The sequence below is a fragment of the Siniperca chuatsi genome, linkage group LG21 (genome assembly GCF_020085105.1).
Source record: "Siniperca chuatsi isolate FFG_IHB_CAS linkage group LG21, ASM2008510v1, whole genome shotgun sequence".
NCBI classification, from domain to species: Eukaryota; Metazoa; Chordata; class Actinopteri; order Centrarchiformes; family Sinipercidae; genus Siniperca; species Siniperca chuatsi.
The window spans coordinates 24,107,851-24,123,143 of NC_058062.1; the positions used below are offsets into that span (position 1 = coordinate 24,107,851).

General features: G+C 38.5%; 2 protein-coding genes across 7 annotated transcripts in view; one reads left to right on the plus strand and one right to left on the minus strand.

Moving 5' to 3' along the window:
* On the minus strand, window positions 1–10,080 carry LOC122869550. 5 transcript variants are annotated; one of them, XR_006376342.1, is made up of 4 exons: window positions 9,943–10,049; window positions 8,963–9,088; window positions 8,355–8,663; window positions 1,555–2,050 (listed from the first exon to the last, which is right to left on the minus strand). XR_006376342.1 is itself a non-coding variant. In XM_044182700.1 (3 exons), the coding sequence occupies exons 2-3, from the start codon at window positions 5,582–5,584 to the stop codon at window positions 1,664–1,666; spliced, it is 738 nt and encodes a 245-aa protein (XP_044038635.1). In that variant the 5' UTR covers window positions 5,585–6,004; window positions 9,943–10,031; the 3' UTR covers window positions 1,555–1,663. The 5 variants fall into 5 exon arrangements, 1 of the variants encoding a protein (XP_044038635.1); XR_006376341.1 differs by having other exon boundaries at window positions 5,234–8,663; XR_006376343.1 differs by lacking the exon at window positions 8,963–9,088 and having other exon boundaries at window positions 1–2,050; window positions 9,943–10,080.
* The window catches only part of rrn3 (RRN3 homolog, RNA polymerase I transcription factor), a 20,442-nt gene continuing 14,568 nt past the window's right edge, over window positions 9,420–15,293 (plus strand). The window contains exons 1-7 of one of the 2 annotated variants that reach the window (XM_044182699.1): window positions 9,420–9,783; window positions 9,975–10,031; window positions 10,137–10,226; window positions 11,759–11,888; window positions 12,118–12,177; window positions 12,370–12,433; window positions 14,801–14,870. In XM_044182699.1, the coding sequence (XP_044038634.1) occupies window positions 9,688–9,783; window positions 9,975–10,031; window positions 10,137–10,226; window positions 11,759–11,888; window positions 12,118–12,177; window positions 12,370–12,433; window positions 14,801–14,870 (567 nt within the window). In that variant the 5' untranslated portion in view covers window positions 9,420–9,687. The remainder of the gene's footprint in view (window positions 9,784–9,974; window positions 10,032–10,136; window positions 10,227–11,758; window positions 11,889–12,117; window positions 12,178–12,369; window positions 12,434–14,800; window positions 14,871–15,293) is intronic. The other variant, XM_044182698.1, reaches the window with a different exon arrangement.

Genomic DNA, 15,293 nt, shown 5'->3' on the forward strand with positions numbered 1-15,293 from the left:
GATGAAACATTAAAGTGTGACAAACATGCAAAAAAATAAGAAATCAGGAAGGGGGCAAACACTTTTTCACACCACTGTACATTTGAAAATATTTTTGTAGAAAACAAACAAATTGCATAGCTAGCATTTTTCAATAACATTAATACTTACCATCACACGTCAAGTGGTGGTGCTACCAACGTTTTCTGTTGTGTCCATCAACTGATTCCTCAGTTCCTCATAGGCCAAATCTGCTCAGTGTAATGACATGCTATTGGTTTGACTGATATAGAAAGCTGTAGCGTTTTCCTGCAAATTCAACAAACTTTAGACAATGATTTTGGAAAACTGTGCAAGAATTTCAAGTGGCAACAAACAGAATCTGATTAAGAATAAAATAATCCTAACAACTTTAGAAATCCAGGTCCTCCCTCAATGGGGATCATTATTTTCTAAAACTGATACGCAGCCTCGGCCCACAGCCTAAAAGACGTGTTAACGTTTCATTTCTGTAACACACAATACTCCCAAGTGTTATCCCTTGGACAGCATGTGGTTACATTTTCACAAAGCCTGGGTATAAAAGTAGATTTTATACTTAAAGATGGCATACTCACAAAACATTTTTTTTCACATCACATTTCAAGTATTACAATATATCGTATAGAAATATATACAATCCATCTGATCACATTAAGGAGTGATCATTTTAACAGTTTGTATTCAAACATGAAACACCATTAACAAACTAAAAGAAAAACCATAATACAAAACAAACAAAACAAAAGAAAACAATGTATACAACATCAAGCGAGAGAGATGTAAACTTACACACATATTGTACAACTTATTTATCTTTGTTACAAAGTGTTTTTCTGATTATCTGAGAGGTCTCAATAGCTCATTAGCTTTCTTGTTTGTGACTATCTTAGAAACAGTCAAAGAGATATTGTAGTTCAACACAAAATAAGCGGATATTAGGTGTTGTTTGGAGCACTCTAGTCTTATGGATGTGATATTTAGTTAGTGGATTATGAGCCAGTATTACAGTTTAGAAATATAATAGAATAGAACTTAAATCAACAGAGCAACTTCAACCCAGAACTCTTGAGAGTAAGTAGATTCATAGAATAAGTGATTCAACTTCTTTACAGAGAGAACATACTGGAGAAATATCTGCTTTAAATGTAATGATTTATTATAAGGGTAGTATCTATATATTATCTTCATGTGAACTTCTTATATTTTATTAGGAATGAGGAATTTATTAGGGTCTGACCAAACTTTCTCTGCTAAGATTTCTGAAAAAGTTAGTTTCCATATGATGATTATTACACATACGATCAGATAGGTCTTTCCTACCAATTAAGAGCTTGGGATTTCTCCACTCAGAGGACCATATAATAATACACTTTTGATGAGAAATAGTAACTTTGGTGATATACTTTTTATAACATGGTTATATTCTTTGAGAAATATTTATACCCTCATTCTGAACAGTCTTCATATCCGTAGAGGTTGCCTCTATCAGTAAGTATATGTATGTATATATATATATATATATATATATATATATATATGTATCTGGAGTTGTTTCTAGACAGTACATGCTGATTGTTCCATATTATGCATGAATGTGAAGAACAATTATGTTTGAAAGTAATGTTTGAGACAAGATGGAGATTTATTGCAACAACAGCAGAGCAGACACAGATGGCAGGTAATGGAAGCACAGACAATGAAGAAGGAGCCCAGATACTGTCCTTAATCTTATGGATCTGTCGTGGATGGTGGAGAGCTGGTAGGGAGACACGCAGTGGAGAGGTACCTCGCTGGCACGGACACGGATGGAGAACACGCTGGAGAGGAAGCGCGAAGAAGATGTAGAGGGAATAATTCGAGGGTTGTCGAGAGTAGTCCTTTCTGTCATTAACGAGACCGGACAACTGACCGGGATGAGCGGTGATCCTTTATCCAGAACTGATTTGATGCTGAAGGGGAGCAGGTGCGTGTAATTAGTATTCCGGCGAGGGATCTTGTGGAGGTTGATTGATGGGGGAACCTGGCGAGTCTGTAACAATAAGACCATTGAGAATTATTTTTAGATAAACACGGCTTAATCCAATTGATCTTGAAGATCTGATTGATTGTTTGAAAATACAATGCATTAAAGATACATGTTAAAAAATACATGTTTTTTTTTAACATACTTTTGTTTTTCCATATGAAGTTAAATAGGAGAGAATCAATGGCTGAACAATCTTTGGATCAACATAAAGTGAGATGGCAGGGTGTACTATTCTTGAGATACCTTCTGCCTTTGACAGCAGCACACCGCCTTGTATGGTAAGGTCTCTGCAACCAACAATTAAAGATTTTTTTTGCTTTTTCTACCTCGGGTGAGAAGTTGGCAGATACTCTGTCAGATGCTGACTTATTTAATAAAATACCAAGATATCTTACTGATTTTTTTTTTTACTTCTGTACCACTAATTGATGTCTAATCAGAATTATGTACTGTTAAAATGTCACATTTACTCTGATTAATTGCAAGACCTGAGGCCTTAGAGAAATTCTTTAAAGCGCCCAATATGACCGGCACTTGATCTTCATTTTTCAAAAAGAGACACTTGTCATCAGCTAGTCGACTAACTATTAAGTATTATCTCCTATTTTTAACATCAAAACGAGGTGATGTACCGTTAACTAAAGAGACCCTGCTGTTGATATTGTTATAGAGTGTGAACCATGTTTCAGAAATTTTCCCCAAAGCCAAAATTAAGTAAAGATTCACTTATGAATGGGAACACCCATTCATAAGTGAATCTTTACTTAATTCGACAGTGTCGAAGGCTTTGTAAAAATAAAAAAAAAGTATAACTTCTTCTTTATTACTTAAATCAGAGTAATCTAATATATCTAGGATTAAACAAATGTTATTACTTAGATGTCTATCTTTCATAAACTCATATTAAGTTGGTGATATAATTTCATTCAGACAAGGTTCCAGTCTTTTAGCATAGAGTGAAGCGAACAATTTATAATCCAAATTTATTAATGAAATTGGACGCCAATTATATAAATATGAATATATCTTTGTTTGGTTTAGGGGTTAGAGTAATGAGGCCTTGTTTCATTGATTCAGTTAACTCTCCATTCTCAGTACATTCCTCAAAGACAGCCAGAATCATGTCTTTAATATCCTCCCAAGGTTCTGTAAAATTCAAATGGCAACCCATCGGGTCCAGGGCTTTTGTTGGAGGGGTTTTTCTTGATAATAGCATCAAGTTATTCAATAGTTAAAGGACTTTCTCACAGTTCTAGACTTTCCTGACTTATTTTAGGAATAAATGAACTTTATCAAAAAATAGAGCTGCAAGGTTGAGCGTCAAAAGAAGAAGTATATCATTTTGATAAAAATTAGAAATAGATGCAGAGATTGTTATTGACGAGTAATGACGAAATCTTTTTGTACCATCATTTCCCCCCCGCAAATTCCAACCATTTTGACCTTGATCTGATAAATGCCCCTTTTGCCTTTTAATATAACGCATATTCAGCAATTTTGTTTTATCTTCATCATTAGGAAGAGGTATATTTAAAATATAATTTATTTCTTTTAAAATGTTAGCATTTCTTGTCATTTTAGTTTTTGAGTTAGTTTGCCAAACTTGATGGAAAATTTCCTACCTTCAAATTTAAACAACTCCCATGTAGAAATAGGGCAGATAAAATGTCTGGTTATGAAGCTATTTAAAATTCCTTAATGCCTAAACAATAGGAGGATTGTTGAAGGAAAGAAGAATTACGTTTGCTTATTGAATTTTGCATTGGATAGGAAAAGATCAATTCCAGCATGGTCCGTTAGAGGAGCAGGAGAGCATAAGGAGGGTGCCAGAGAACCAGAGATAAGCCAAAGATCGATGCGAGATTTCTGAGACAAGTCAGCTTTGAACCATGTAAATTAATTAGATGAGTTTAGATTTACAAATCTGAACGCATCTAATAATGATAGGTGACTTGTTCTACCTCTGGGGGAAATCTGTCAACATACAGATCCTCAGACCTCATTAAAGTCACCACCAATATTGAGTGTGGCTGAAGGAAATGTATTTTTTAGAGTGAGTATCTTGGTAGGCAACTCCTGAAGGAGTGCCTTATTTAGAGTGGTCCTATTAAAACCATAAATATTGGCTAAAATAATTAACAAATCACCAATTTGAATAACAATTAATATCCATCTGCCTTCAGAAGAAAGTTGTGATTCAGTAATAGATCCATTAAAGCTACGATCAAATAAGATCATAATGCCCCCGGAATGATTAGAACCATGACAAAAAAGAGCTTTCCCACCCCACTGATTGCGCCAAAATGTTTCGTCTCTTTGACATGAGTTGCGTTTCTTGTAAAAAGTAAATGTCCTTTTTTGTGCTTTACAAAACAAAAATAAGGCTTTTCTTTTGGTTATTTCTCTTAGGCTTCGTACATTACGAGAAAAACAAGAAAGAGAAAATTTGTTACCTTATAGGTAGTAACTTGAAAGTGTGTAACCTTGAAAATGTGGGGAAAAGTCCAAAAGTAAAAATTACGAATATGTTAAAGTGAGCTGCAGACTCAAACATGGTATTGTAAAACTAAAAGAGAAATATATTTTCTCCAACATTAAAGAGGAGATTAAGGGGGGAACCTTCCTGGCTGCGGAAAAATGAAGGCAAAGTAAAATGTGCCTAAATTAATGGACACTGCCCCCCAACTAAAAAAAGTAAAGGAACAAGGAGTATAATATCATTCAATAACTTAGTCCAATACAGAGGAAATAATTCAGAATCTTTGTTCAATGGAATAAAAAAAACAGAAAAAGGTCAGTAAATTCGTATTCATTAGAAAAGAAGTTATCTTGTAAGAAGCAAAGTGCAGGCAAGGAGGCAAATACTGTATAGAAAAGTTACTGGCGCCCTTGCCAATAATAAATGTAATTAAATATATATGGAAAGTTAAATAAAAAAAAGAAATACCTGACCTTTCTGAAACAGTCCAAGGCATACTGTCTAAACAGTAGAGATAAATGCAATGTTCTTAAATCTACTGAGCTGAGATAATGTTATCTTCACAGACTAACAGTAACCTCAGCAAATGAACATATTCAACCCATCTTTAGGGGGTTCCCCTTTAAGAAAAAGTTAACTTCCATTTGAAGACTAAATAGAAGAAATCATCTAGAAACTCCAGTGGACAGACTATATCAAGTAGTAACCTTGGAATGGGATAAGGCAGCTGATGAACCATCTGAAGATGAGGTGACATCTTGTGCTGCGATCCTTCTTCCAGCGATGATGGCTAATGGACAACTGTAGCTAGCCAACTTCCCTTCTTTTCTTGCTTGTTCCACAAGTGGCCACAGTTTGGCTCTTGCATCCCTTACATGTTGTGTTAAGTCCTCTGTGATCTTGATTTTTTTTTGCTTCAGAAACTGAGTGTTTGGTGTCTGCCCAAACACGATCACAACGTGTTCGTGATAGAAACTGTACAATAATGCGGCGTGGTTGCGTGTTCGTACCATTCCTGCCGCCCTTAGAATTCTTGGGTCCAAATCGATGTGCCACATCCACCGTGTTTTGGAGGGAATCCTTGATCCCTGGTGAGACTCTGGACAGTAACTTAATCACAGTCATCTTGACGTTTTCACTTTCTTGTTCCAGGACACCGGAAATCTTCAAATTCCATCTTGTAGGCATCGATTTCATTTAGCACATTGTTCTCTCTCATTAGAGATTAGACCCTTTGCTCCAACTCTGTCATGGTAGTAGTAAGACCCCTCATCTGCATCTCCAACAGAAGTTCTCGTTGGCACATTTCTCAATACACTGAAGTTTCTCAAGAAAGGAGTCTTGATTTTCACCGATCTTGTTGATCGCAGTGAGTAGGGTAGCATTTGTTATGAGCTCCGGGGTCTCCCTTTGGCTTCAGTAAGCGATGGTCTGCTGTATAAACGAACGTTTTAAACTGGCGCCATCTTGGCTCTGCTCTATTCACAAAACATGAAAAGTATGTACATACAGAAATTTTAGATGTATAAAACTGTGCATGCGCCAAGTCCTGAACACCATTTATACATCCCGATCAACGTGAAATTGAGTGCACATGCAGGAGCCTCCGAGCAGCTAACGCCTGCTGCCCATTAACGAGCTAATGTAACGTGATTCAAACTGTTTGTGCTCAACAGTATGGTATCAATTTTGAACTCATTTAAACTCAAGATTTATTTTCACAAATACTTAAAAAGTGCTTAATTTACATGACCAGCAACACAGAAACAAAAAATGCTAACATTAAATGCTTGGAGCCACTTGGCATTTTCAAATGTATTTTATCCATATCGGCATACCTACACTGGCTGGATTCTTCGATACATTAAAGTTTGATAGCCATCCATAACAGACTATCTTACTGCTGTAACGTCCTCCTGTGTGGACTACACACATGCAGATGTTCAAGCAAAAACAACACGAAGTAGACCAAGTTATCTGAATGTGGTTTGCAAACTACAGGAAGCCTACAGATGGATCTAACAGGATGTAAATATTTCTGTGACTTCCTGTATATTCTTTGAAGGCTGCTGGAGAGTGTCCGACTTGACTGCAGCTTTCTGTCATTGCCCTCTGCTGCTGCTGCCTGATCTCGTCCATTTTCCGGCGCGCGGTTCATCTCGAACGAGGATTGGGCACTGATAATCAGGCATGCATCCTAGGCTAACCGGAACTCAAGCTTGTGGGAAGACTTTGAATGCAACACAGGTGTTTTGTATTAATTTCTGGTCACGTACCCACTCGCTCTAGGTGACGAGGCGACGAATGGTTAAAACTTTTCAACAAAACAATCAGAGAAAGCTGACAGATGATCCTGGGAGAAAGGCACGTTTGGCAGTTGGATGTTGGAAATGAGGAGAACTAACAAGAATGGAGAAACCCAATGAGCTGAAGAAAGCTGTGGCAGGTAGGCACAACTATGTTGTGAATGGACCAGAGTGGGGAGATTCTGACATAGTTGATAGTGATGAGTATGGAGTATGGAGTATGGAGAGTATGAGTATGGACATAAGCCAAGGTAGTGAGAGAAGGAGGGAGAAAAGAGGAAATAATTTTGCTGGGACCAGTACAAAGAAAATCAGGAGCAGTGAAGGTTTTGGAGGAGGAATAGAGGGGAGAGATCAAGAAGGGTTGGAATTTAAGATTATATTGAGATTTGGCGAGGAAATTGGAATTTCTTCAATGAGTCCGGTGAAGTTGACAACCGTTTTGAGAAACCAGATTGGGAACATTCAAATAGCCAAGGTTTTGAGAGATGGTAATTTGTTGATTGTTTAAAATGAAGAACAGAGAAAGCGGTCTGAAAGAAAGAAAGAAATCGGGCAGTTTAAAGTGGTAAGTGGAGTAAGGGAGTGATTTGAGGGGTGCCAGTCGGAGTCACAGTGGAGGAAATAAAATCAAACCTAAAAGGAGGAATTCTGAAAGGTGCTCGACGGTTGCAGGTAACCAGAGAGGGAGTGAGGAAGGACAGTGAGTATGTTGTGCTTGAGTTTGAGGAGGAGGTGCTCCCAAAGAAGTGAGTTAGATTTGAGGACGTTAACACAAATTGCAGGGCTAGATGGTAATAGGGTGTTGGTATGTGGGGACTTTAATGCACATAGCACGTGATGGGGAGGAATAAGAACAGATGCAAATGGTGAGGTAATTGAAGAACTGCTAGAAGAAAATAGCACGGTTGTTTAAATGATGGGAGAGGGACTAGATTAGATGTGCACACAGGGAACACTGGGGAAGTGGGTATTTAGCAGTGCAAAATGTTTAAATATATATGTGAGATAGAAATGGATAAAATAGACTTAAATGAAGATATGAAGGAGATTGATAAAAAAATTAAAACAACCGTCCAATATCGCCCAGACTTGAGAAAAAACATCATTTATACATTGTTTTTTCTCAAGTTCGTGGCGATATTGGACGGTCATTGTTTGCTGATGACGGAGCCTTGTGAAAAAGGGGAAAGAACATTAATCATATTATGGGAAAAATACAAGAGGCAGTTATTGTGGTTGAAAAATTGTCATATTCATGGGGATTCAAGTTTTCAACTGAAAAAAACTAAATAGTAATGTTCACTAAAAAGAGAGGTGTTGATGCACAGATAAAGATGTATGGGCAAAGGTTAGAGCAAGTCAAAGTCTTTACATTTTTGGGTGCGTGGTTTGACGCAAAGTTAACATGTAATGAACATATTAATGGGATAAACACCAAGTGTAAAAAGATATTGAATGTGATGAGATGTTTAACAAGCGCTGATTAGATCAGTGTTAGAGTGTGGGTGGCAGCAAAAACCTCATTCAAGAAGTTGGAGGTGGTGCAAGTTCTAGCTTTGAGACTTTGTTGTGGAGCTGTCAAAGCAACTCCTGTGTCCGTCCTTCAGGCTGAGGTGGGTGAAGCGCTGCTGCATATTAGACGTAAACAGTTAATGATGAACTGCTGGGCAAATCTTCAAGGGCATTCTGAAGATAGACATCCACAGACATCCTAATATAGGGAGCACAGGTTTTGCTTTCAGAATACCAGCCTTTCACGTTTCTGTTAATTGAAGGACGTCAGATCATTTATCCGTATACAGTCCAGATGTTGGCGATTGCAACAGCACTACAGTGGATAGAAGAGTTACAAATAAAAAAGGTTATTCTTTGTACAGAGTCGTGTTCTGCATTAATATCTTTGCAGTCATTTACATCTCACAGTAAGCTGGATATAGTTAATGAGCTATATGAAACATGAACATTTTGATAACATTTGTGTGGATACCAGCTCACAGAGGGATTAAGGGCAATGAAGGTGTGGACGCATTAGCAGAACATGCTCTGAAGCATGAGGAGATCAGTAAATCTGAACAAAAGGAATAATTATTACACATCATTAAAGAGTGGCAGAGCACAGGAGGACACCTTTCTGCAGTGCAGCGAGAAGTGCACCAAAGAGGAGAGCGTCTTGACGAGGCTGAGGGTAGGACACACCGGACTTAGTAAAACCCTGCACTTAATAAACGGCCATCCCTCTGGATTCTGTGAGGCCTGTCGAAGAGAGGAATCAGTGGAGCATGTAATTGTTCACTGCCAAAAGTACTCCAGCACGAGAATCACTAGAGGGAAATCAGGAAGCTTGGAGTGGAAGAAATTAGTCCAAAAAATGGGTTTGACATCGGGTTAGGGAGGCTTTTCCATTATTTTAAAGAAACTGGGCTAATCAAAAGAATTTAGTGATCAGTGAAATATGTGTGTATGTTTTTTGTTTTTGTTTGTTTGTTAAAGGAGATAGATAACTCTGGTCCACACTCCAACGTAGTAGGTGGCGGTAATGCACCTTAACGACGGCTGCCGCCCGCCGCCCGCCATGAAACACCAAAGAAGAAGAATGTATTCACTTCCGTAAGTACGCGGTTCTCTCCACGCGCTTGTTTATGTTCGGCATGGTATGGCATTTATTTTCAAAACATTGTAATAACTTTACAAAAATCATTAACATTCGACTGTTAATGACCTTACCGAATAAAAATGAGACCACGGCCTTTTCCTCTTCAGCTGAATCTTTTAGCGTAAAGACAGCCAACGTTTGCTAGCATCTCAAAAACCAGCCAGCGTTCACGTTACTTCTTCCATGAGCGCGGAGAAACATGGAGACACACGGCCGGGACTTTTTGAACACTCCTCCTGTTAAGACTGTCAGGTTTGGAGGGAGTGTTGTGGAGACGTTAGCTAAACATAAACAGGTGAGTGGTAACGTTATGCCAGTCTGTCTTAGCCGTTATTAATTAAAAAGACTAGGAACGTTTGAACACTGACCGAAGGTGTTAATGATGGAGAATAGCTCTGTGTTGCTAACGTTAACGTATATTAACAAGGGAAACGTGAGCTGGTTGGCAGCTTACCGTGTATGACTCGCTGTTTGTCTTGTCTGAAGGGAGACTCCGGTGACTATGAGCTGCTGAAACACCAGCTGGCTGATCCAGAGATAAAGGTACATTCAAAGTGTCAGTGTGTTTGAGGTGACCTGAGATCCGTGTAATAACAGGAAGCGTAGATTACGTACCTTTGTTTCTCAGTGAGCTCTCTCCTCCGACAGGATGCTCAGATCATCAACTGGCTACAAGAATTCCGGAGCTGTGTGACCCAGCTAACCAAGGACCATGAGCAGCTCATCTATACTGTCCTGGTGAGTGTGGAAAGACCAGAGGGAAAGCGTGAACAGTGCCTATTGTAGCTTTTCATATTCACAAACCACCATGGGGACCTGTACCATGTTAAGAACTGAAACGATTAGGCGATTAATCAACTAGTTGATAGAAAATAAATGGGCAGTTATTTTGATAATTGATTAGAATCAGAAATCCTTTATTGATTAACTCTTTCTTCCAGCTGCTCACTGCCACTCAGTGCACACAGGAGCAGAAGCACTGGAATAGAAATAGAAATAATAATAAAATAAGCAACGAGACAGTTATTTCTAGTAAGAAATAAGAGATGTGCAAATCAAAATATTATACAGCTAGGTTAAATTAAGTACCAAAGATTAATCGCTTCAGTCATTTTTCAAGGGAAAATGCCAAACATTATCAAACGTGATAATTTGCTGCTTTTCTCGGTTGTACATGATTCAATAAATAATAAATAAATACATAAATTGAATATCTTTGGGTTTTGGACTGTTGGTTGGACAAATTTGTAGATGTCACCTTGTCCTCTGGGACATTGTTTTTGACATTTTTCAGAATTGCAACATTTTATCGACAACACCAAGTCGATTAATTGAGAAAATGGTCAGATTAATCCAAATAGAAAATAACTGGTAGTTGCTGTCCTCACGGTGTTGCTGTGTAGCTACTTGGACTGAGTAGGTGGCTGACTCGGTTCTGGAAATACCGTGCGCAGCATGGGACCCCTGAATGTGCCACAGGTTTTATTAGACCATTGTGGGCAAGGTTTTAAATCAGTGGGTAGGACTGATTAATGGCAATATTATTAATACATTTTAAATGACTTTTGAGTTGATCTAAGTAACCTTGATTTCTCAGGTATTCACGGAATTAGCCAAAAGCAGACCTTTCTGTCTGATTATTTCATAATAGTTTCTACAGCGTTATATAGGTACAAGGTCATTTATTTATCATTTTACATCACAATTTGTATAATGAAATGAAAATCTCTAGTCCCTTCATGTTACACACAAAGAACACAACAGATAATTAAATACATATTACAATAGGGTAATATAAAATAAAACAATATACAGTTAATTATGTACATATATACATAGCCTACACGTAAACACCCAGAAAATAATTCTGCAGTGCATTTTTTTAATTAGGTTAGGTTTAATTAAGGTTCGACATTTGAGTCCTCGTCCTCCTCATCCTGCCGGAGTCCTGCGCTCTGTCAGCTCGGAGCACGGGCCGCCCGTCGAGCGCTTGATCCGAGCAGGTCTCTGTAAAGATGTGGGCACAGCAGTCTCTGATGTTATGAGATATATTGACATCATAACATAAAATCACTTTTACCATGATAGAGTATTATCAATTATTCAGAAGCAAATTGCAATAATGGGTATATCTTCTGGAATACTGTATAGTGCCCGCATCTTTGTGTAACACGATTCATCATCAGACATCCAATTATCCATCAAGATATTGGGCAAACTAATAATCTGCCTGTCGACCGTTAAAACGTTTCTCTGGTTGTGTTTTCTAGAGGCTTCCGTGGGTGGGCCGGAGCCAGGCTGTGGTGGAGGAGTACATGGCCTTCCTCAGTAACCTGGTCTCAGCACAGACTGTCTACCTGTGTGCCTGCCTCAAGATGGTGGTCTCCCACTTCACTCCCAGTAGGTTCCCCTGACTGGTGGTAAAATAACCCAAAGTTTATCAGATAAAATACGGAATTCAAGCTCTCACAGTGGTGTCAAAGTAGTAAAGTAATGTTTGTTTTCTTAACATCACTAGTCTGTTGCCTGAGTTTAAGGCAAAGGGGAACAGTGGCCATATAATGTATTTACTGTTTCCCACCATCAGTGACTCATGGTGAAATAACACGCGTGTGTTTTTTTCTTCCAGAGAGAGTGACCGTCTGTGAAGGAGGAGTCGATATCTCTGATTCAGATGATGAAGATGAGAGTAGGTCACCCCTCCCTTCTTTCAAATGACATTTGCATATATTGGTGTTTTGCTGCTTGCTGAGGTTGAAAAGAAGGGCAGTGAGCAGTGTGACTGTGAAGCAGGGCAGCAGCAGAGAATACATCCTCCGCCTCAAATTCTCTGGTTAAATGCAAATGAATTAACTCTCTACTGCCACTTTGATTTGTTAAGACCTCCCCAGAAACTTCGATCAGTGTCACCAGGCGTTGCAGCTCATCACCAGATATGTTCCATCGTAAGTCACTTATTATTCTGCCAGTTTGTTCTCTTCTTGTCTTGGTTTTAGTGTTTTTATTCACCAAACGTAAAGTTTTGGCTTTATACTTTGTTAGGGCCAGAAATGAACCAGCTCTGAATTTCCAATAACAAATGTTTTTCTTAAAAAACCCCAGCATATTACTGATCACTGCATCTATTTGAACATATGTATTTGTTCAAATATAATGCATAATATTCTAAGTCTATACCTCCGGTAGTGGTGGACGATATATAAACGGTATAGAAAGTACACCGGTATGAATTTTCCCACCCCGTGCTGACCAGTAGAGCCCTCATCTTGCTTGACCAAAAAAAGCTGCGATCAATTAACTGGAGGACAACCTCCCCTCGCTCCCGCGCGCTTGGGAAGAAGAGAAGTGAAGGGAAAAGCAAGGTGAGCAGATTAAAGTAGTTTGTGAGTAAACACTAAAATAAGGTGTAAAATTAAGTAGAATTAAGAAATAACCTACTAGAAATAGGGTAATGTATTCTTTCAAATATTATATATATACATAAGTATTTTTAAAATATATATACACAAATATAAAAGGTTTTGTATTTTTTTCTATTTATTGCAGTTTTGCACAATACATGTTCTTAAAATGTCTCTGTACTATGTGAAATATGTCCTAGTAATACATTCAAAAGTACAGTAAACTGCCATGCAGTTGCCATACCAGTGCGTTACCCCTTCAGTAGCATTTATATTAAACTTTTAAGAAAAGCGAATATACCGTGATATATACTGTTAACATCTGCACTTCAAATTATACCGTGATATAAATTTTAGGCCATACCGCCCAGCCCTAACCTGCTGAATGCATGCTAGTTGAACAATCCTTTAGGGAATGTGGGGGATATTTACTAAGGATTTTTTTAGGCACTAAACAGTCAAATTGCATTTGTCGTTATTTAATAAAGGGCCGCACTAACATCTTACTAAAATTAAAGAAAAGCGGCACCACTGAAAATTGCATGTTTGGTCTCATGCAATATGTATTTTAAGGTGTTCCTGTTCAGAGGCACAAAATATAGAAGGATGGAATGGAAATACATACAAATATTTGCTGTACCTGATTTATCACTGCTAACTGTAACGTCTGCATTATAAAGCAACCTTACTGCAGAAACTCAGGACAGCACCACAGCATAAGGCAAAAGAACAGCAACGCAACATCCTGTTATTACCAACAGGATTACAAGACTTCACCTTTCTGTTTCCCTCCTGCTTACTTTTCCGGACTTCTAATGTTTCACAGCAGCTTCAGTCCAGTGTGATATGATTCAAGCAGCCAGTAATAACTACTTATTAACTAGGCTGAGTTTTACAATAAATCTCTCACTTTGACTCGTATCTCATTCAGTCACTGATCTTTGATGAGCTGATGTGGTGGTCGACTGATTATGAGTTTTTCAATTTCCCATGCGGCCGATGGCCAATATATAATGCCGATATCAAAACAAAGAAAAGTCATGTATAATTCTATTATTCCATGCACATTACAACCTAATATACAGGATGGGAGAGACGTGTTAACATTTAGAAAAGACGATGGTGACTGAGCAAATTTAGGCAAACGTTTACAGCAGGATGCGTGAGAGTTATAGTACAGGGCTCGAAACTAACTTTTTCACCACCTTCCCAAAACTCAAGAGGCGGAGCGCTAACATCGTTCCACAGCAGCCACACTGATGAGGCTGACATTTTTTGTTTATTGGCTCGTGAGCCCAGGCATTGGCCAATGCCGAATATCTCAGAATGCCAGATAATCAGCCTGATTAATCGGCTGACCAATTAACCAGCCTATCACTAAGCTGAGGATATCGGGCTGTTTAACCAATTACTTCCTCACAAACAGCCTGCTTTTTGCTTGATGAATGTATGCTTCCAGTTCCAAAACAGTCTTCTCTTAAACCAATATTCCAAGGTCAGCAGCAGAAAACTTTAGTTAGTCCATTGCTCTCCAGACAGGCGCAGCACGTGTCAGAACAGTCCCCGTCAGATCTGAAATATTGTGGACACTGATGGTAATTTGCAACATGGTTAGTGAACATGCCCGTATATAAATGTGTTCTAAAATGTGTTCTTAAACAGTCCAATTGTTTTTTTCTCAAGGATAATCTTTACAAGGGATAAGTACTATGACAAAACTAGACAAGAGACAAGGGATACTGTCAGTCAGTATTGTATGGATTGTTGTTTTGAAAATACTTTCTAACTGCATATTTAAAAATACAGTACAAGCGTGCATTATTGTGCATGATCTTCATCAGATCTTCACAAACATTAATTTCCTGCCCAGTGTTATGTATTGTACTGCAAAGGTTTGTCGTCTTCTTACAGCACGAGTCGCTTCCTGATGCCCATTCTCCAAGAGAACTTCCCCTTCGTACAGAAATCCTCCAGAACACTGGTAAGAGACAACTGAATGATGCTTCACATCATACAGGACTGCCAAACTTGACATAGGACAATTGTGATTGTTGTACCACGGTGTAGTCCCTCATTCGTCCAGGAGTGTTCTATCGTAGAAAAGGTTTCAGTCATAGTCATCTGGACACTGTTTTCAGAATCAAGAAGAGTAACTTAAATTTCCAGTTCCCGTCCAATTTTTTCACAACTGAGAATGACTTCCGGATGGGAGCCGAAACGTCTTGATTCTGACAACAGTGTCCAGATGACTACGACTGAAACCTTTTCTACGATTGTTGTACCACATCACACTTGAAGGTGACCTGGTTGTATTTTGTCGGTGGCCTCAAACAGCAGCAAGTAGCGAATGCATGTATATAGGTGACCTCGTCACCCAGAAAACGTGGTTACTTCAATGACATCA